Below are 21,576 nucleotides of genomic sequence, written 5' to 3'. Positions count from 1 at the left end.
CAGATGAAACGATCAGTCCAGTCCCATTAAAATACTAATTTTCTCTTAACGAAGGTCTTCTCAGATCTGGTTATGAATTTGATGGTTATGGTCAGCTTTAGGTGAAGTGTATTATGTGGACCATGCATTACCTGTAGTTCCCCATGTGCCTATTCTCATATTCCTCCTTAGAGATTTGTTTCCGAACCTGAGCAAGTCGTTCCTTCTGTAAAAAAAAAAAAAAAAATAGGTCAATTTAGATACCAAAATTGTCTCCAAAAGGAGAAAGTCTGCACAAGACATAAGACTGAAGCAAGTGCTACGGAATCTGTAAAGGCCGGGTCCTGAGACAAAGCCTTTGTAGGCAAATCTGTTCCTGCCTTATTGGTCCTATTCAGTAATGTGCTGGTTACACTGGGGAAGATGTGGAAGGACACAGGTAGGGTATATAAGGAAGCGAGGGACAGAGGGTGGTCATAACAGGTCACACACAAGTTGTCAACCAACTTATTATGGCTATACCACCTGCACCCCCAGTCAGTCTATGAGGCCATTTTGTACTTTAGATTTCTTATGGTACTTTTGTTCTGTTGAGTTCTATAGACAAAAAAAATACTGTAATATTTTGCACTAGACACTGTATGTGAAGGTATTCACCCCTAGAGTCATTGCAGAGATAATAACCCCGTAATATGGCGCCATATGGAGTACTATACAGCGGCACACAGGGTGTCTACTGTCCCCTTGTACAAAGCCATAAAGACTATGGGGGACATTTATTAATATCAGCGTTTTCCACACCAGTCTGAAAGAGTAAGCGCCAAAAGTTATGTAGAGGCACAGGCTTCTACATAAGTTTGGCTCTTCGTCCAGCAGGCCATGCAACAGACTTAAGTCTACGCCAGCCTCTTGCTGACATACAGTTAAGCCATTTTCCACGCCAAAAAATGATAAATGATCGGGGCCTGCTGGCCTGCCCACTTCACCGGCCACATCACGCCCCCTTTTTTCACCACTTTTTGTAAAGGAGGAAATGTCTCAAATCTTGCCGCACACAAATGACGCGTGGCAAATCCTGCAAACTTTTATCGCCACAAAATAAGTAATAAATCTACCCCTATGTGTGTATAGCCTCCTGAAAATGTATCTAACTTAGCATGCCGCTGGCCACATACTTTACATAGCTGTCGGCCAAATGCTTGTTCATCCCACTGCAATTCCTCCTGACTCTCCAATACACCGACACGCTCAGTTCCGCCGAGCATGCACGTGTTCTCTTCAGAGAGTAAAAGGTAAGAGGCCGCCATATGCACCTCTGGCAGTGGCTTATCACCTTTGAGAACAAAAGGATTGGACATGTTGAAATTCAAAATGCGCAATCCTTCTTCCCCTTCATCGTCTGTCTTTGTGAGAGATTTGGGACATAATCATACACATCAGATAGTTACCCGGTTCTGCTGAAACCAGAGTTTGGCTGACATTCATCACACATCAGTACTCCATGATGGAAACCACCGTGGTTGTTCACTTTGAATGCCACCGACCCGTTCGCGGCTTAGTAAACCACAAGTAGACACCCACTGCTGCTTCACGCTGCGTCCATCCAGACATGGCACCAAGAAGGGACGTCGCAGCTTTAAACTGCTGCCCATGTGAACTGCAGTGCTGCTTCCCATTGAAAATAATGGCAGGCAAACACCACGTGGCTGTTGGCAGAATAATGGCGAAGAGTCTGCGCCAAAATTCTGGAGGAATAAACTACAGTGTTAAGGCTACATTCACACCAGCTTTTTTGCTGGATCCATCTTGGAGCTTGCAGCGTTATTATGTCCGCAATGGGGACGCAACCAAATAGAACAGAATGCATTCTGGGGCATTCCGTTTCGTTAGGTTCAGTTTTGTCCCCGTTGACAATGAATGGGGACAAAACTCAAGCGTTTTCCCCACTATTGAGATTTTATGACTGATCTCAATAGAAGAGAGGGAAAACGCAAATATGAAAGTCGCCTAAGGCTACATGCACACGAACGTGGCTTGTTTCCGCATCCGCGCCGCATTTTTTGCGGCTCGGGTGTGGACCCATTCACTTCAGTGGGGCCGCAAAAGATGCGGACAGCACTCTGTGTGCTGTCCGCATCCGTTGCTCCGTTCCGTGGCCCCGCAAAAAAATAGAAGATGTCCTATTCTTGTCCATTTTGCAGACAAGGATAGGCATTGTTACAATGGATCCGCAAAAAAAAGGATGCCATTCGGACGTCATCCATTTTTTTTGCGGATCCTCAATTTGCAGACCGCAGTACACAAAGGTTCGTGTGCATGTAGGCTAAGACTGTCAGAAGAACTGCTGGAGCTACTTACCAGCTCTTCCTTCCTCCTCTCCAGCGTGTGGCGCTGTTTCTCCCAGTCAGAAGATCCCGGGGACAGCCTCTTCATGGATCCCTGACCATACAACCTCTTCTGAGCCTCCGCTTTCTGTTTGGCCAAGTTTTTCTTTTTATCACTCGCTCTGCAGAGGAAAAAAAAAAAAAAGGAAAAAACGCAAAGACAAATGATATCTCTGTAATGAAATATTAAAACAGCAGCTCATCGAACTTTATTACTAAAGAGAGCCTGCTGAGAAGACGTCCCGAGCGTGTTTATTTCCAAGGATAAAACAATTAGCATGTTTCTGTAACAGGTTTACAAATTACCTGAAAGACAACAAACAGATGAGGCTTCTCCGTCTGCAGAAAGCGAATGCGAATACTAAATAATACAACACAACAAAGGGCTAATGAACCATTGCTACCCCATGTGCCAATTACGGAGACTGATATCGTGAACGGATTGCGAGGGAAACAATGATTTAGGGGGACACGGAAAGAAACTAATTAAAGTCTCCAATTTCAGAGACAACAGCTTTGAATAAATAACATGAATAAATCAGCATATCTATCTATCTGTTTATCTATCTATATATCTATCTAATGTCTATATTCTATCTATCTATCTATATATCTAAGTACAAAAATCTATCTATATTATCTCTCTCTCTCATAGGCAAATAATGAGGCAGCACTCCAAGGTCAATAAAGGGTGGCGGACCCGTTTATTACCCCTCTAGCAACGTTTCAGCCCAACTCAATGGGGCCTTTGTCAGGCATAGCTTGACAAAGGCCCCATTGAGTTGGGCTGAAACGTTGCTAGAGGGGTAATGAACAGGTCCGCCACCCTTTATTGACCTTGGAGTGCAGCCTCATTATTTGCCTTTTGGAAGTTATCTATGGACTGATTCATCTAAAGTCCCTGAGGGATTGCACCCGACCTCCACCGCTGCTGTTGTGTTTTGTTTTTTGTCTATCTATCTATTATTCCCCCTCTAGAAGCCAAAAAGTAGCTGGGGAAGAGTGTCTGTCACTACAGCGGACCCGGCCCTATTTATTACACGGTCGCCCATTCATTTAAATGTAACACTACTATATCCGGACATCAACTTGGAGCCATTTGAAGCATTTATGACACACAGTTAAATATAGGAACCCTCTAACCCAATTTCTGGATGTAATGTGGCTGCCTGCTGCATTGGTTTCACACAGATATTATAGGGCCCCACAGAAAGTCTTAAATGGGGCTCCCAGGAATTTCTTATGAATTTACAGTCCTCATTTTTTATTTTATTTTTTTTGTGAAGGAATCTTTTATTTTTTAAAAAAGAGTTATGTTATGTTATGTTACTAAGTCCTGGTATAGCGCTCTAGAGGAACTCAATCCGATCGAAGCGCTTGTCGACGGCTATATTGGTGGGCCCCTACATCATCCTACACAAAAAGCCAGGTCTTAACCAACTTCCTAAATTCCAGGTAGTTTGATGTTGTTCTAATGTGTTCTGGGAGGGAGTTCCAGATCTTGGGGGCCAATACTGAGAAACGTCTGTCCCCCCTTGTCTTGAGGCGGGTTCTTGGCACCGACAGAAGGGAGGCTGAGGTGGATCTCAGTTCTCTAGGAGGATGGTGACGTGTTATCTTCTTTTGCAGGTAGATGGGACCTGTTTTGTAGAGAGCTTTGTGTGTTAAGCAGCACAGCTTAAACTGCACTCTCTCTTTCACTGGGAGCCAGTGGAGTTCCCTGCGTGCTTTTGTGACAGTCTGTCCAGTCTAGTTTCTTGATGAGCCGGATGGCTCTGTTTTGACAGTGTTGCAGAGCTCCCAGATCTTTCTCTGGCAGCCCCGCATACCTTGCATTACCATAGTCCAGGTGGGAGTTGACTAGAGCTCCCACCACGACCTGTCTGCATGTGTTGGGGAGAAACGGTAGGGCTTTTTTTAGAAGGAATAGGGCGAAGTTTGCTTTCCGTATTACTTCTTTAATCTGGGGACGGAGGCTCATTTCTTGATCCAAGATTATCCCCAGACTCTTTCCTTGTGTGGCGATGGCAACGTTTTCCCCAAAGATAGACGGGGCGGCAGCCTCAGGTGTTTTATGTAGTGCAATAAGCTCAGTCTTGGTCGGGTTGAGTTTGAGGTGGTTATGTGCTAGCCAGTTCCTGGCCTTATTTAGTCCTTCTGGCGTGAGCTTGTAGTCATCAGCGGATTTCGATACTCTCAAAAGGATCTGTGTATCGTCCGCATAAGACTCATAGCTGATGTTATACTCCTTCAGAATAGCGAGCAGAGGTCGGACATATATGTTAAAGAGTAATGGCGAGAGGGGAGATCCCTGAGGGACTCCCCACTCCACCTTCTCGACTGGGGAAAAGAATGAGCCCAGTTTGACTCTCTGAGTTCTGTTTTTCAGAAAGGAGTCAAACCAGGTAAGTCCGTGGCTATCTACTCCGATGTCAGCTTTTAATCTATTTAGGAGGATGGGATGACTGATAGTGTCAAAGGCTGCCGACATGTCTATGAGGACCAACCAGGTCCCCCCTCCCTCGTCTGCGACCCCTAGGGCTTCATCCCATAGGCTGACCAGGGCTGATTCCGTGCTGTGTGTTGGCCTAAAGCCCGACTGGTGTTCATCTAGAAGTCGATGCTTTTCTACGTGCAGCTGGAGTTGGCTTGCCACTGCTGTCTCCATGATTTTAGCTATTAGGTGGATGTTGGTAATCGGTCTGAAGTTGGCCATTATATTTATGTCTGCTCCTGGTTTCTTGAGGAGGGGAGTTATGATTCCTAACTTGAGAGTCTCAGGGACGTTGCCACTGAGAAAGGAGTCATTTATAATTGTTAGAATTAACGGGGCAATGGTGGTCGTGCATTCAATAAGAGATTTAGTTTGGATATTGGAGAGGGGATAAGTTGCTTTGGACATGTTTTTCATGCTTTTTGTTAGGTCTTCAAGTTTTAATGGGCATAGGGTGAAGGTGTGAGTAGGGTTTGTCACGTTGTTCTCTATGGGGGGGGACAGTTGCCTGTTGAGCTAGCAGGATGTCGTTTTGGATATCGTCGACTTTTTGTTTAAAAAATTTCGAGATGTCGTTGCAGAGGTCTTGGGATTCGGGGATGGTGGTTTTGAGGCCATCGGGGTTAGCCAGATCGAAAATGATCTGAAAGATCTTTTTAGGCTTTTGAGCAGCGTTTTCAATCTCGCTAGCAAAATGATCTTGTTTGGCCTTAAAGATTGCTTTGTGGTAAATCGTCAGTTGGGTCTTATATTTTAGCTGTGATTCTTCTATCGGATTTTTCCTCCATGCCCTCTCTAGTCTGTTGCATTCTATTTTCACTATTTTTAGTTCTCTCGTATACCACGGTGCTTTTTTCCCTGATTTCTTTACCAGTCTCAAGGGGGCAAGTTGGTCCGCCGTTTTTTTGACGATGTCGTCAAATTGTAATGTGAGTTTCTCACAGGGCAGTTTGAAGTCGATTTTACTGATGTGTTCTTCTAGGGTAGGTAGGATTTTGTCATATGTGTCATATGTGGAGTTACCAGATTTATTTCAGAAAAATAGGTGTAACTATGTTTCTAAAATTGAACACCAGACAACTAGCATAAATACATTTCACTACATCCCTGCTTTCCCCCATAGTATATAATAAAACTGGCTGCCTGCAGCCACCACTAGGGGGAGCTCAGTTCATAACAATGTATAGAGCTAATACTGAACTCAATGGAATCTCTAAAAATGCTTGTGCACTGAGCTCCCCCTGGTGGTGGCTGTAGGGAAATGCTGTTGTTTTATCCGGAAGCAAAACAAAAAGTTCAGTGCTGAGCCCCCTCGCCAAAGTCCTTCTAGGTACCAGTGAGGTCTCCCTCCATGGTGGTACAAAGGAGGTTCATGGTTGCCATTGACCTGTGTGCACAGGCGCCAGATTCCTGCATGTGAATCAGGGGGTTATAATCATTGTACCTCTGTCTTCAGCACTGCTAATGTTAACCTTCACCTGCTCCTATATATATATATGGCAGTTTCCTTCAATCCTTGCCTTACTAGGTCTCTCTAGCTAGCTACAACCTGTGAAAGAGCTATTCTCCATTTGTCTGTCTGATTCCTGGTTCCTGACCTGTGCTTGTTCACTGTATTGATCCTCTGCCACTTGGCCTGACCTTTGGATTGTTTCCCAGATTTTTACAAACTCAGCCAGCCCTGACCTCTGCCTGTTTCCTATGTGTATTGCCTCTTCCCTCGATGCCATGCACAGGTGCCTCTGATACCCATGGGTCAGCAGCCAACCACACCAGGACTTTTCCAGAAAGTAGTGGCCTGGGGGTTCCCCTGCAGCAAAGTCCAGATCACTGTATAGGGGTTAAAAGGGGAATACCACGGGACCACCAGAATAACGTTGTTAGGTCTATACCAAATTCAAACCGGTTGGTTGCCACAGTGATTCCAAAACCACTGCCCGTAACAAATGGTAATTACTCTACTGTAAGCGTTTAGCTCTTTCCATAAGTCTCTAAGGAGAGCGCTGCGTTCATCAAGCAGCCACTGTGCATTAGTTACCAGGGATCAAGGTTCTCACAATCTCCTGTGAATATGTCTTAACCTATTTAGATGGGAATATCCCTTTGCCTCTGAGGCTGCATTCTTTATTGTGTTAACTCCCTCAGATAGGATAGTAGCAGATATTCCTGCAGTCCTATGTAAACCCACAAATAACACATCACATTATCACAATGAGATGCGCCTGGATCACGTGAGCTCAGATACATCCGGCAAACTTGCATCTAGGTTTCTCCTTATATCTTCCTCCACAGAATTTATCTTAATGAGCACCTTTCAGCAGTACCAACCCTGTCTGGTTTAATGGGGTTGATCCTGCTGACATGTGCTCTTTAAAGGGTCATTTTATTCCATTTAAAGAATTAAAAAGTCATAACTACTGAGTTGAGCATGAAATAAGCCGATGTTGTCTCAATTTCTAATCTCCTAACCTAGGTAAGATATCTATTCCAAGCCCCTAAAAATAAGACTCAATGACTGGCTCTCCATGAAGGTCATGTTGAGTCAAAATGGCAAGGCTCCGCGTGATAGAACTGACAAAATATGCCAATACACACATTTCCGATCCACCCCTGGCCAATCCCTTTTGTTTCTTTCTGAATCCCCTGTACAAACATAGTCAAATTATCAAATGTGGCTACCTGCAGTCACCACTAGGGGGAGCCTAATGGTTATACATGGTTATACACTAAACAGTAAGCAATAAGCTCCTTGGGCTCCCCCTAGTGGTTTCTGTAGGCAATCAGAATTCTGCTCTTTAAAGCGTTTTTCTGAGACTTTTATACTGATGACCTATCCTCTCGATAGGTCACCAATGTCTGATCCAACACCTGGGACCCCCATTGATCAAGTGTTTGAGAAGGTTTTGCCTAGGCCATATGACATCATGTTCATCAGTCACAGCACATCTCCATTGAAGTCAATAGTGCTGAGTTGCGATACCAAGCACAGCAGCTATACAATGTACGGCGTGGTGCTTGGCGAGCTGAAAAAGAGCTGGAGCGCTCCTGCGAGCACCAGTGTTTTCTCAAACCGCAGATCTGCGGGGGTCTTGGGGGTCCAGAGGACAGGTCATCAGAAAACCCCTTTAAAGCTACAGTATGTATGCGCAAAACTGAACTCCAACTGTAATTAAGCTAAATGAATTACAGAATTTTAGGTCTACTGTATTTAGAAAAAGCTTCTATCTAAGGAAGGAGTTTTCTGTTAATCATATCTGCCTTGGCTGTAAATGACTATTGTTATATGCATGTGATCTCCTTTTTTTCTTTCCCGGCCGCTATCGTTAGATGATTTTCATAACAGAACGATTCATCCGGCCGCGCTGCTCCGCTGCACTTTCTGTTTCTCAGCGCAGCTGTCGCAGTTTAATAAGCCTCTCTAGGTAACAATAAGCGGAGAGACAGAAAATGGCTTCCTGCGAGCTGCAAGTCTCCAGCGGGATCCTCGGACGCAGCGATTACAGACGCGGCAGGACGGAAGGCATTACCTGATGTTCAGAAGTTTTAATGCATTTAGCAAAACTCCTTTCTTGACGTCGTAGTCGATCTTCTGGTCTGTTCCGAAGCTGGGAGCTCGGTTGATCTGGAAAAATCAGCAAAAAAAGATATTTTAAGAACAAGAAAAAAAAAGAAAAGAAATTTCCCAGCCCTGAACACTGGCTACTGTTTTTCCTTTACCTTTCTGATATGCTCTGTTCACATCCAATGCTGCATTAAAGGGCATCTGTCAGCAGTTTTGTCCCTATGACACTGGCTGACCTGTTACATGTGCACTTGGCAGCTGAAGACATCTGTGTTGGTCCCATGTTCATATGTGTCCACATTACTGAGAAGAATAAAGTTTTAATATATGCAAATGAGCCTCTAGGAGCAACGGGGGCGTTACCATTACTCCTAGAGGCTCTGCTCTCTCTGTAACTGCTGTGCCCTCTGCACTTTGATTGACAGGGAACAGGTAGTGAAAATATCTTCACACTTGGCCCCTGTCAATTAAAGTGCAGAGGGCACAGCAGTTGCAGAGAGAGCATAGCCTCTAGGTGTAATGGTAACGCCCCCGTTGCTCCTAGAGGCTCATTTGAATATAGTAAAAAATAATTTTTCACAGCAATGCAGGCACATATGAACATGGGACCAACAGAGATGCCTTCAGCTGCCAAATGCACATGTAACAGGCCAGCCAGTGTCCTAGGTACAAAACTGCTGACAGATGCCCTTTAAAATGTAAAAAAAAATAATCTATGCTAGTTTATTAGAGCCAGGCATTTATACTGGAATTAGTCTGTCAATGATTGTCAAAAGATCTGTAATTATCTTTTAGGGTCCACTCACAGATCCGTGTGTGTTTTGCGGATCCGCAAAACCCGGACACCGGCAATGTGCGTTCCGCATTTTGCGCACCGCACATCGCCGGCACCTAATAGGAAAGGCCTATTCTTGTCCGCAATTGTGGACAAGAATAGGACATGTTCTATATTTTTCGGGATCGGAATTGCCCCATAGAAATGAATAGGTCAAAATGCGGAACAGAAATGCGGACGTGTGAATGGACCCTTAATAACAGCTTTCATTAATGTCCCCTGTCCCTCTCCACTGGTCCCTTAAAAGACCGTTGCTATGCCTTGTCTGTCTTCCTTTTAGTATAAGCAGAAGGCAGAGGGGCGGCCCCTCCAGACTGAATGCCTGCATTAGGCTTCACAATGAGGAGGCGTGTCTCAGTAATCCAATCTGATTGGCTGGCAGGAAGCTGCTGGCTACAGCAAGTGTGTATGTGAAATGAGGGAAGGCAGTTTTGGCAAAGGGGTCATCTTGAGAAGATCCTTATATTGTAGAGGTTAAAACAACTGTAACTAAAGGAAAAACTCAAGGAAAATAGTAGAATGTGAAGAAACTAAAGATTGCTTTATGCTGTAGCAGCAGTAACATATGCTAAAAAATATATATTTTTTTTTAATGAAAACATGACAGTTACACTTTAAAGGGTTTGTCTCACTTCAGCTAATTAGATTTTTGTAGTAGTAAAGTTAATACAAGGCAGTTACTAAAGGACTGTGATTGTCCATATTGCCTTCTTTGCTGGCTTGAATTCTTTTTCCATCGCATTATAAACTGCTCATTTTCCAAGGGTTACGGCCACCACTGCAGCGCCGTGATGAGGTGGCCAGAACAGGAGCTGCTGCGCATGCATGCCTATGCGCTCTCCCACTGTCCCGGCCACCAGAGAGGCTAGCGCTTTTTCCAATAAGGACCCAATAAAATTAATCGGCGAGTAAAAGAACAACTGTCTGCAACGTCACTTCCCCCCTGACTTCCATGTTTATAACTCCTCTCTTTTTGAAAAAATAAGAAATTCTTCCATTTCTTTTCCAGAACCCTACATGAATCCTTCAGCTGATATACATGCCTATATGAGCCTTCCATACAGAATAATATAGATTCTAATCTGTGCTTCCGGAGCTTTATAGCGGAGTATAATAAGGGATGCTTTATGTTCATTTGTACCGGCGAGCTTGCCAAAGTAAATATGTGTTTACAGCATGAGCTGTGATTCACGCTAATTTTAAGCGTCCCACTTTGGCCATTCTAAGAGCTGGGAGGAAGGTGCCTCCATAGAGTTGCGGAATACATTAACGCGTTTCAGAGAAACCTATAAAAACCAGTCTGGAGTTGTTGTTTTTGTTTTGTATGCGCTGAATGTAGATCTGGCGTCAACGTTCTGTTCCCCCATGATGCAATTAAAGGGGTTGTCTGGTGTAAACCGATGCTCAAATACTAGATGCCCACCCCTTGCCACCTCATCTATTAGCCAGGACAGAAAGTGGCTTCAAAGAGTCTCTGCATTATGTGGTTAGTCCATTGATGTAATGCTTAATTTCTCCTGCAGAGGCGCTGCAAGGAAATTGAACACTTGCTGCCACAATTCCCATAGATTACAAATGATTGTGATCAGCTTCTAATAAAAAAAAAATAAAAATAAAAAGATTGTACAAGGTGTGCAGCTCCTTTAAATAAAAAAATCCATGCCTGCTCTAGACCAGTGACTCTCCCGTAGAACGACAACTCCCACCCAGTATGCAATTCCTTTAAACTAAGCTCATAGTACACAAATATATAATATATTAAATTAAAGGAGGTTTCCTGATTGGTGGGGGATCCAACTCCTGCCACCACTACCAATCAGTTGTTTGACCAGGCCATGGCACTCCAGCGAGTGCTGCGACCTCCTCACAGCTTACCAAGCACAGCGCCATACATTGTATAGTGGAAGTGCTTGGTACTGCAGCCCAGGCCCATTTATTTGAATGAGACTGCGCTGTACATAGGCAATGGGATTAATGAACGTGACGTCACTGGCCAAGGAGGAGGCTGAGGGCTCACTGAAGCGTCATGGCCTCCTCGAACATTTGATGGATGGGGATACCGGGAGTCAGGCCCCCACCAACGAGATATTGATGACCTATCCTAAGGATAGGTCATCGATATCTTACTCCTGGAAAACCTTAAATTTCAGCATTGTTTCCAGTGCTACCCACTGATCTAACCTTCCTAGAATCCTAAGTGACAAGCAAAACTAGACAGGGCTACTATTCAAGCAGGGGCGTAGCTATAGGGGAAGCGGCTGCTTTGGGGCCCTGACCAAGAAGGGGCCCATCCAGGAGGAGGAGGACTAAAAATTTTTGTCAGGGCCCCGTCAACAGTATTACACAATGAAATTATATACAGTGACAGTATACACAGCCTGGTCTGTTAGAACGATCTTTACTAGCCACAGGAATGGGAGCGGCATGAAAGGAAGGGGTTGCGAAAAACATACTGGGGAAGGGGGCCCCATTCAAAAATTTGCTGTGGGGCCCAGTCATTTCTAGCTACGCCACTGCATTCAAGAGTCTAAAAAAAGATGAAGAACCATCTCTGTCGTCACGGTAAAGCAGAGATGTAAGACTCTTGGCCCTCCAGCTGTTGCAAAACTACAACTTCCATCATGCAAGGACAGTCTACAGCTATCAGGGCATGCTGGGAGTTGCAGTTTTTAAACAGATGGAGGGCCGCAAGTTTGACATTCCTGCCTTAAAGGAAGATTTTGGGCAAATGTATTACACTGGGAAAGGCAATGGAAAAGTGGAGCAGTTGTCCACAGCATAGCAATAGTCGTATATTCTATCATATGACCAGAAGATGAACAGTTGGCTCAATTAACCTTCAGAACATAATCTCAATAAAAGTAGCTCACTGCATCAATGGCAGACAAGGATCCCCCACAAAAAGTGGATGCTTTTCTCCCCACAAATTCAAAAAGGTTAATGCACAATGCTACTAGCTCTGCACAGACTTCCGCTCGATCATCTCACTCTTCAAAGACAATATTCCTCCATACACACTGGAGTCATTTCATGAGTTCAGGGTTGTGAGGATAATAAGTGGCACTAGGACTGAATAGCTGGCACATAGCAAAAGTTCCTCTAAAAAAAGCCTGCTCCAACCTGTAATTCTCCAGCTGTTGTAAAGCTACATCAACCAGCCACAAGCTGTCAGGGTATGCTAGGAGTTGTAGTTTCACAGCCATTAGTTCAAACTACTGCTATATGCAAGCAACCCTGATGTCCACAGCCGTCAGTGAGCTTCCACGCAGGTAAGGGTCTAGTGGATGATGGGAGTCCGGAACCTGGATTTCCCATATGAGATCGTCTCTCCTCTCCTGCATTCTTCAATAAAGAGATGTTCACTCGCTAATGAAGCCGGCTCACAAGTGCCATTCAATAACCCAATTTCTGTCCTTTTCTTAGGTTTTAATTAACATCACAAAGTGAGCTCGTACAACAGACACGGGTAACAGATTTAACTGTAAAACCAAACAACACCGCCTGAGTGAAAATCTATTTTTAATCATTATGTCAACATGCATAATTAAAAGTACTCATATAAGCTGATACAAATGCACCCAGCATGTGCCGTCTCTAATTATGCCATTTAAATTTGCAAATGATTACAGTATTAGACTGGTAAAACTGGCAGCTAACAAGGGAAGGAACAGATCCAAGAATCTAATGTTCTCCCCATAGCCTTCCTACAGGAAACGAGCCCATTAAGTGTTTGCATTAATGGATTAAAGGAGGAAAATCACCCAAACGAGGTATGGATATTTCAACTTAATGCATGACTTCTATGCCCCCGTACCTGGAGGTTGGTCATAGGAGCCCTTCTACTATACCTGCAAACAATCTCACACTGAGGTCATCAACTGCAAATTTCCACTGGTCATAGTAGACTGATATACATCATAGAACTGGATTCACACTTCTGGAGATAATATGCACCACAGTCTCATCCAAAAGAATCATATTACAGTACAGCAAAAGTGCTCCAAAATTCCACGTCTTTGATAAGAGCACACATGACCTGGACCAGCAGAGGACCACGTCTCTAGAAGACCATGTTGACTGAAGTTCTTAGTAGTCATCTCAGGCAAGCATCATTGTATTGTATATACAGATGTAGTAGAGTTAACACTCATGATTTATGAGACGTGTTATCTAAACTAAATGCGTTAAGCAAACACTTTCAATTGCTTTTCAATGGCTTTTGTCTCAAGATAACGCGATGAGTTAAGAAATTTGAGTTAAGCGCTTGAGTGCTAACCCTGCTACATCAAATTTAATCAGTGGGACCATGCAGGTAAGTGGGATTCCTAGGACTGAATGCACTCAAAACCTTCTCTAAATCACTAGTCTCTAATCAGTGCCTGAGGAGCCAAACGTGGCCCCTTCAGTGAGGCATATCCTAACCACTAAGCAGCACCAATCTGGCTGGTGTAACATCTTACTATAATAGTCAAATCTCAATCAGTAACTGTTTGCAAATTCATGTTTTCTTATTTCTATACATTTAATACGCCTCTGCCCCATTTTTTAGTTGAATTTGTCTCTGGACTACTGTATGTGTATGGAGTTTGAACTGCGGTACCCCAGGATGACCACACACCCAGGATGACCTTCTGCTTCCACCTCCGTCCACTGCTGGAAATCAGCTGATCGTCAAGGGTGACAGGCTTAGGACCCTCACCTATGTGATACTGATGACCTATCCTAATGATAGATCATCAATCTCTTAATCCGGGAAAACCTCTAACTTTATTCTATGGGTTGTTACAATATGACAGTGCCCAATATGTATTTTGTATTGTATGTATTTTTATATTTATGTTTTATCGCTTAATTTTAAGCAAAAAATGTCATAAATTTTAATAAAAAGGAGGGTTTTTTTAACTTTATTTCTTTGAACTAAACTTTATTTAACATTATTTCACTTTACCTTTTTAAAGGAGTTTCCAAGGACGTAGACATTGATGGTCTATCCTCAGGACAGGTCATCAATATCAGAGGCGGGGAGTCAGACACCTGGGACAACGACCGATTAGCTGTTTCGGGCAGCTGCAGGGGCCAGAAACTATAGGCTCCATCCATGGTTTAATTTAGGGTGCAGGCGTACACCAGCTCTTGAATGGGAGTTGAGCTTTAGTGCCCCACCACAGCCATTACACAGTGGAAGGAACCCTGTGCTTCCTGTTCCATCCACAGTATAGCTTCCGGCACGGGTCGCTGCCCAAGACAGATGATTGATGGGGATGCCAGGTGTAATACCCCCACTGCTCTGACTGATATCTAAGTACTGTAAAACAACTTTAAAGGGGTGTTCCAGTTGGGAAAATGTATCCCCTGTTCGAGTACAGCATTCGGCTATCTCTGGAACTCCCACAGAAATTAATGTAGTGGCCACACGCATGTGCGACAGGCTACTCCAGTCATTTTGGGGGAGCTGCAGGGGGTAAGGGGCCCCCGTTCTCATAATCAGTCGGGGTCCCAGAGGTAGGATTTAATAGTAATCGCCTATCCTGTGGATAGGGGTTATCTTTTACCAACCGGAATACCCCTTTAAGTCCTTCTAGGGTACTTGAAATTGTGAGATCAAATACGCGATGTTGTGGAGCACTTAGTATTCCGAAGCTTTACTGCATGGCCTAATGGGCTTATACCTATGGATGACCACTGTTAGGCCCCAGGGGGCCATGGCAATTCACTGCCATGTTTCATGGTGGGCAGACAGTGGGAGCCCCCTCCTTCAATCTTCTTAGATGACGCTGTCGTTACTGACCACAACATCTAAAAAGGTTGAAAAGCCGGGATCAGAGGATTTTCTAATTCTGGAAGGAACAGCAGGAGATTGACTGTCAATAACGGCTGGGCTCCTGCTATAGATTGCATGGATACAGGAACGAATATAATGACATGTACATCATGGAGCCTCTATGTGAGAGAATCCATGACGTACAGTTACATCATCATGTGTTAACGACACCCAAATAAAACACACATAGTCCAAATAATACCACCATACAATGCCTACATATTGAATAGGTTAATGGTAGAGTCCATGATGGGCTATGACAACAGGAGAGAATAATGGTAACACCCATGGTGGTCCTTACATTTTTGCTATCTACATAAGGGGCAGTAGAGAGAGTTTTCTTCCTTCTGCAAATTACTCTTTTGGCATTTTTTCCCCAGGTAGCAGTACCCTGAAAAGCACCTACCACCTGGATCTCGGCAAGGAGGATCATTACCATCCAAAATAATGACTAACTTCTCGAGGTATGTGTATAGACCTAATAGCTAAATTCAGTGGATATCATTGACCAACTATGGTCTATTGTTCAGGGCGTCTGCAGTACACCAGAGGTCGACTAAACTCTCATGGCCGCAGCCAACTTCAGTGTGATCAGAGAAGATCTACAGGATCAGTAATGGTCATTGGCCCCATTTTCCACCGATCTTGTATTTCATCTGGTTGATTCAAGTGAGACAGCTATGAATACAAAACATGGACACAATGGGGTGGATGTACCTCAAGCAGCCAGGGTTTCAGCTTCCTGTCCAGAATAATATCAAAACCAAGCACTTCAAAGCAGATGCTGTTACTGCCAGGCTGTTGGCCGGGTCGGCACATCCGGTAGGCATGGAGAACATGTGGTTCTGCTACTATTAGAGTTTTCACAACTAATTCCTGGGAAAAAAAAAAAAAAAAAAGTGTCAAGAGTGTACGTACCATCCATGGGGCCGGGAAAAAGTGTTTAAAGAGTATCTGCCTGAAAATACCTTTAAAGGGATGTGCCCCATTCATTTCACGCAGCCCCATTTTCAAGCAACTCCTGGTAGATGGTATAACCTTTAAAGGGATGTGCGCAATAGTGAAGTACCGCCACAAGAGGTTAAAGATGTACAATTTATTATACTCACAAGAAAAATAGTATAAAAAGCCTTAAAACTGCTGAATATCCTTATGTTCATACCCGACTCGGGTTTCGCTTGACGCTTCGTCTGTGATTGGAAGACCTCTTATTGGTGTACTGCGCATATGCAATTATTTTATGTGATTTTTGATGCTATCTTTTAATGTGATTTTTTTTTTTAAAGTGATTGTCTAATGATTTTAACCTGTTGAGAGAAAGGGCGGAGTTCCATTGGATTTATTAGACAGCCCAGAATTCAGTAGTTTGTTCGCCCCAGACGAAGCGTCAAGCGAAACCCGGGTCGGGTATGAACATAAGGCTATTCACCAATGTTTTAAGGCTTTTTATACTATTTTTCTTGTGAGTATAATAAATTGTACATTTTTAACCTCTTGTGGCGGTACTCCATTATTGCGCACATCCATTTAATGGTTATACCATCTACCAGGAGGGTAAAAGCGGTTGTGAAGATTCGTATGCCACTGCATTTGGAAAGTGCGGAAGAATCCTATTGTGAGAGGATACCCCTTGACGGAGAGTGAAGCAGCGCGGTCCTCTACTTAAAACTCAGTCCACCAAATGGCAAAATGATTTTTAGCCCAGCGATCTGTCCCAATAATGTGCTTCCTTGGCATAAGACCCTGTGTTGTGATGACAGACCCGTTGTGGTCACTTATGATGCTGGGGTAGGTAGGGAGAGGCCAATGACCGTGATAATGATGATTACACTCACCGGTAATCGGATTTTCCAGACTCCACAACAGCACCACACAGAGAGAATGAGCCCCCAGGGATAGGAAACCTGCAGAATAAAATGGTGGCGCCTCTCAGTGGTTTAGAGCGCGTGAGAATGACTCCAACCTAGGTTAGTTCATCTAATTATACATCATTTTTTATTTTATTTTTTGCTACACCCCGTGCAACTTAAACAGACAACCACAAAACACCAGGGAGGGAATAAAGAAGGGTGCTGTCATGGGGTCTGGAAAATCTGATTACCGGTGAGTGTAATCATAATTTTTTCCTTCCCCCCACGACAGCACCACAGAGAGAGATTTCAGAGAAGAAAACACCCCTTTCTTACGAGGGGGGGCACCACTTGCAGAACCTTCTTTCCAAACAGAAGAGGCAGAATTCAGTTGGAGCCGATAGTGACGGTAGAAGGTAAAAGGAGAAGACCACACGGCAGCCTTACAAATTTGCTCAATAGAAACATTAGCTCTTTCAGGCCAAGAGGTAGAAACTGCGCGAGTAGAGTGTGCTTTCAGAGAAAGAAGAGGAGAACTGCCAGAAGAGGTGTAAGCCAGGGAAATAACTGTCCTCATCCATCTGGCTAGTGAACTTTTTGAGGCCAGCTTACCCTTATTCCTGCCAGAAAATAGCGAGGATTGGACTTTCTCCAATACTCGGTTACCTTTAGGTAACGTAGAAGGCATCTCCTAACATCCAGGGAGTGGAAAACTCTTTCCTCCTGGCTTTTCGGTTTATGAAAAAAAGTTGGAAGGACTATCTCCTGGAGTCTGTTGCATTTGGAGGGAACCTTAGGTAGAATTAAAGGATCTTGTCTAAGAACTAACCTATCATCCAGGATGGACATAAAGGGGGACTTGATCGAGATAGCCTGAATTTCGCTGACCCTTCTCGCAGAGGTTAAAGCTACCAATAGGACTAACTTAAGGCCTCTTTCACACGGGCGTCCCGGATTTCCTCTGGATGCGTCGCGTGTGCATTGCAGGAAACCCGCGCAAGTGCGTACGCAATTTCAGTCAGTTTTGACTGAGATTGCGTTGTTCAGTTTTTATTGCGCAGGTGCAATGCGTTTTGCACAAGCATGATAAAAAACTGAATGTGGTACCCAGACCCGAACCCGGACTTCTTCATTGGGTGTTCTGTAGATTTTATTATTTCCCCTTATAACATGGTTATAAGGGAAAATAATTGCATTCTTAATACAGAATACTTACTAAAATGCAAAAACTGTTCGCACAGCCGGCATCGTCTTCTTTCTTCTTCTTTCAGGACCTGCAAAAGGACCTTTGATGACGTGGTGAGCATGGTGACGTCAGTCAGGTCCTGCTGAATGAAGATACAAGATCCTTCTATCTTCATTCAGCAGGACCTGCGCTGACGTCACGCAGCCCCATTCATTTCTATGGGGCCTGCGTCGTGAAAAACACAGAATATAGAACATACTGCGATTTTCACGGAACGCACTAGTAATGCGTGAAAATCACCGCTCATCTGCACAGTCCCATTGAAGTGAATGGGTCCGGAGTCAGTGCAGGTGCAATGCATTAACCTCACGCATTGCACCCGTGCGGAAAACTCGCTTGTGTGAAAGGGGCCAAAGGTAAGGAGCTTCACTGAACAAGAGGTCAATGGTTCAATGGGAGGCCTAGTTAAAGCATTTAATACTAGATTTTAGATCCCACGGGGGAATCCTGGGCGCTTTTACCGAAGTAATTCTATCTACTGCCTTAAAGAACCTTACAAGTTACCACCCAGGAGAAAATGGAAAAATGGAAACCAAAAAGAGGGCTGACAGGGCCGAAACCTGAACTTTAAGAGTGTTCTTTGCTAACCCCAGAGACAACCCCCTCTGAAGAAACTCCAGGATATAAATTAACGAAGTCCCAGAGGGCAAAGAACTTGCCCTGATCCCTGAAGATTCAAAAAAAATGTTTTCAAACCCTAGCATAGTTGGAAACCGTTACAGCTTTCCTACTTTTTAGCAAGGTGGATACTAGAGCTTCCGAAAACCCCTGTCTAATCAATAATGACCTTTCAAATTTCAGGCCATAAGGTGTAGGCCCCTGACATTTGGATGACAAACGGCCCTGCATGAGAAGGTCCGGGATCTCCGGAAGAATCTAGGGGTCCGTTATTGACATGGACCTCAGGAGAGAGAACAATACCCTTCTTAGACAGAAGAGGGCTATTATAATCATTCTTGCACCCTCGTCTCTGATCTTTTTGAGAACTAGTGGGATAAGCTGGAAGGGAGGAAAAGTGTAGCCTAAGGCGAAAACCCATTTCTGAAGAAGAGCATCGACCCCATCTGGGAATTCTGTCGGGTTGAGAGAGCAAAACCTCTCCACCTTTCTGTTTGTTCAGGGGGCAAAAAGATCGATGGATGGGCGCCCCCACAGCCTGACTATCTCCAATAAAACTGAAGGGTTCAGAAACCACTCCACCTGTCTCAGCTGATGACAGCTCAGGAAGTCCGTCTGGAAGTTCTCCTTGCCTCTTATGTGGAGAGCAGAAATATGATTGACCTTCTGCTCCAGATTTCGGAACAGATCTGCTTCTCTCATGAGGGAGACCGATTTTTTTCCCCCCTGATGATTTATGTAAGCTACAGCTGATTGATTGTCCAACATTATCCTCACATGGTTTGAATGAATAAAGGTTATTGCTGTCTCCAAGGCCAGTCTCATAGCTAGCAACTCCTTTCTGTTTGAAGAGACTGTTCTCTGCACAGGGGACCATTGTCCTTGAATGATCTAGTCCAAAAAATGTGCCCCCCACCCCAAAGGGCTGGCATCTGACGTCAAAACCACTGGATCAGAACGACTCCAAGGAATCCGCTGACTTAGATTTGTGCTGCCTTCCCACCAGGACAGGTCCTCTAATGTTTTCCTTGAAATTATCATCCTTGAGTCCAAAGATCCCCCACTCTTCTTTAGTGCTGCCAAGCATGAAACTGGGTCAATTCTACCGCTGGAATAAAGGTCAGCGACCCTAGGACTGACATGGCTTTCGGAATAGTCAGGCTCTGGATGATTTCACCATCCGCAATTTTGTATGGACACAGGATATCTTCTCTTTGGTAAGAAAAACTCTCTGGCCTACCGAATCCAAGAGAAGACCCAAAAACACCTGACGAGTCTCTGGCACAATTTGGGATTTTTTTTGCTTTATTGTCCAGCCTAAATCTTCCAAAATTCCCATCATCTTTTCCATTGCCATCATACAGTCCCGCTGAGAGCCTGCTATAATAAGAAAGTCGTCCAAATAAGGCAGGAATAAAATGTTCTCTTTCCTTATAAATGAGGCTACTTCTGCTATCACCTTCGTAAATACTCTGGGGCCATAGAGAGGCCAAACGGAAGTGCCTGAAACTGAAGGCGACGCATACTTCCTTCGACAGTCACTGCCACTCTGAGAAACTGCGATGCAAACAGTGTACGGGGACGTAATAATATGCGTCTTTCAGATCTAAGACTGCCATAGAACAATTGGGATACAGTAGATGAACTGCTGATTTTACTGTCTCCATCTTGAATTTTCTTTAAAAAGGTATTTGTTTAGTTGTTTTAGATTTATAATCGTGCGGAAAGAGTTGTCTGGTTTCTTTACCAGAAAAAGAGGAGAGCAGAATCCCTTTTTCTGTTCTGACACTGGAACTGGAATTAGAACCTGCTTCTCTAACAGCTCTAAGATCTTCTACCTCCATAGCAGACTTTACTAGTGACGAACCTTGAGCCTTTGTGACCATAAATTTCTTAAGGGGGTTCTGATTCTGAACGAACATTTAAACGTAAACCTTCTCCTATGAGCCCCAGGACCCATTTTCCTGCTACTTTTTCCATGCGGGAAGAACTAACCTCAGTCGTCCTCCCACACCACCCCTGGCGTCATTGATGAGGCGGTTTCTTAGGCTGGGAAAAGGAACCTCCAATAGAAAGCCTTTACCCCCAAAACCTTTAGATCTAAAACTTTGGTTTCTGTCACTATTTTGACCTCTTCCCCGAAATCTAGATGAGGAAAGAAAGGGGCGTCTGGATCTGGAAAAGGAAGTTAAAGAATAACCTGGAGAAAGAGCAGTGAACTTTCTCTTCCTATCCGCAGCTTTCTCCAAAAGGGAATCTAAATCAGGCCCAAACAAAAACTCTCTCCGACAAGGAATACTGAACAATCTTTGTTTTGAAGATAAATCACCCCCTTTCCAATTTTGTTACCCGAACGTTCTTCGAGCGGAATTGGAAAGGGAGGATGCCTGAGCCACCAGTTTGACTGAATCTACTGAAGCATCTGCAATAAAATCCACTGCCTTCTGTAAAGTGGGCATGGAGGCTAAAATTTGCTCTCTAGGACACTTGTCCCTAATCTGACATTCTAAACGTTCCAACCAGATAATCATGGATCTGGCCGTTACAGTGGTCGCAATATTCGGTCTAAACGTGGAAGTCACTGCTTAATAGGTGTTTTTGAGACAGGAATCTACTTTTTTATCTAATGTATCCCTTAGAAACCCCATATCTTCGAACGGTAGGGAAGACTTTCTAAAAAAATTTGATATAGCTACGTCAATCTTTGGCACTGTATCCCAGGAAGAAGAGGCCTTTTCTTCAAAGGGATATTTTTTTTTTTTTTTTACTTTTGGGAATAAATGCCTT

The 21,576-nt window shown here is 44.0% G+C and overlaps 1 protein-coding gene across 6 annotated transcripts in view; it reads right to left on the bottom strand.

Annotated features, from left to right (window-relative positions):
* The window catches only part of TTLL7 (tubulin tyrosine ligase like 7), a 181,195-nt gene that overhangs the window by 86,738 nt on the left and 72,881 nt on the right, over positions 1-21,576 (bottom strand). For 5 of the 6 annotated variants that reach the window (XM_044301436.1, XM_044301437.1, XM_044301441.1 and 2 more), the window contains exons 9-12: positions 15,793-15,951; positions 8,385-8,479; positions 2,338-2,485; positions 132-205 (exon numbers count right to left, since the gene is read on the bottom strand). In XM_044301436.1, coding sequence (XP_044157371.1) covers positions 132-205; positions 2,338-2,485; positions 8,385-8,479; positions 15,793-15,951 — 476 coding nt within the window. The remainder of the gene's footprint in view (positions 1-131; positions 206-2,337; positions 2,486-8,384; positions 8,480-15,792; positions 15,952-21,576) is intronic. The other variant, XM_044301440.1, reaches the window with a different exon arrangement.

The sequence above is a fragment of the Bufo gargarizans genome, chromosome 7 (assembly GCF_014858855.1).
Source record: "Bufo gargarizans isolate SCDJY-AF-19 chromosome 7, ASM1485885v1, whole genome shotgun sequence".
NCBI lineage: Eukaryota > Metazoa > Chordata > Amphibia > Anura > Bufonidae > Bufo > Bufo gargarizans.
Note: the sequence above shows the minus strand (reverse complement) of the source record. Positions and strands in the feature narration are given on the sequence as shown.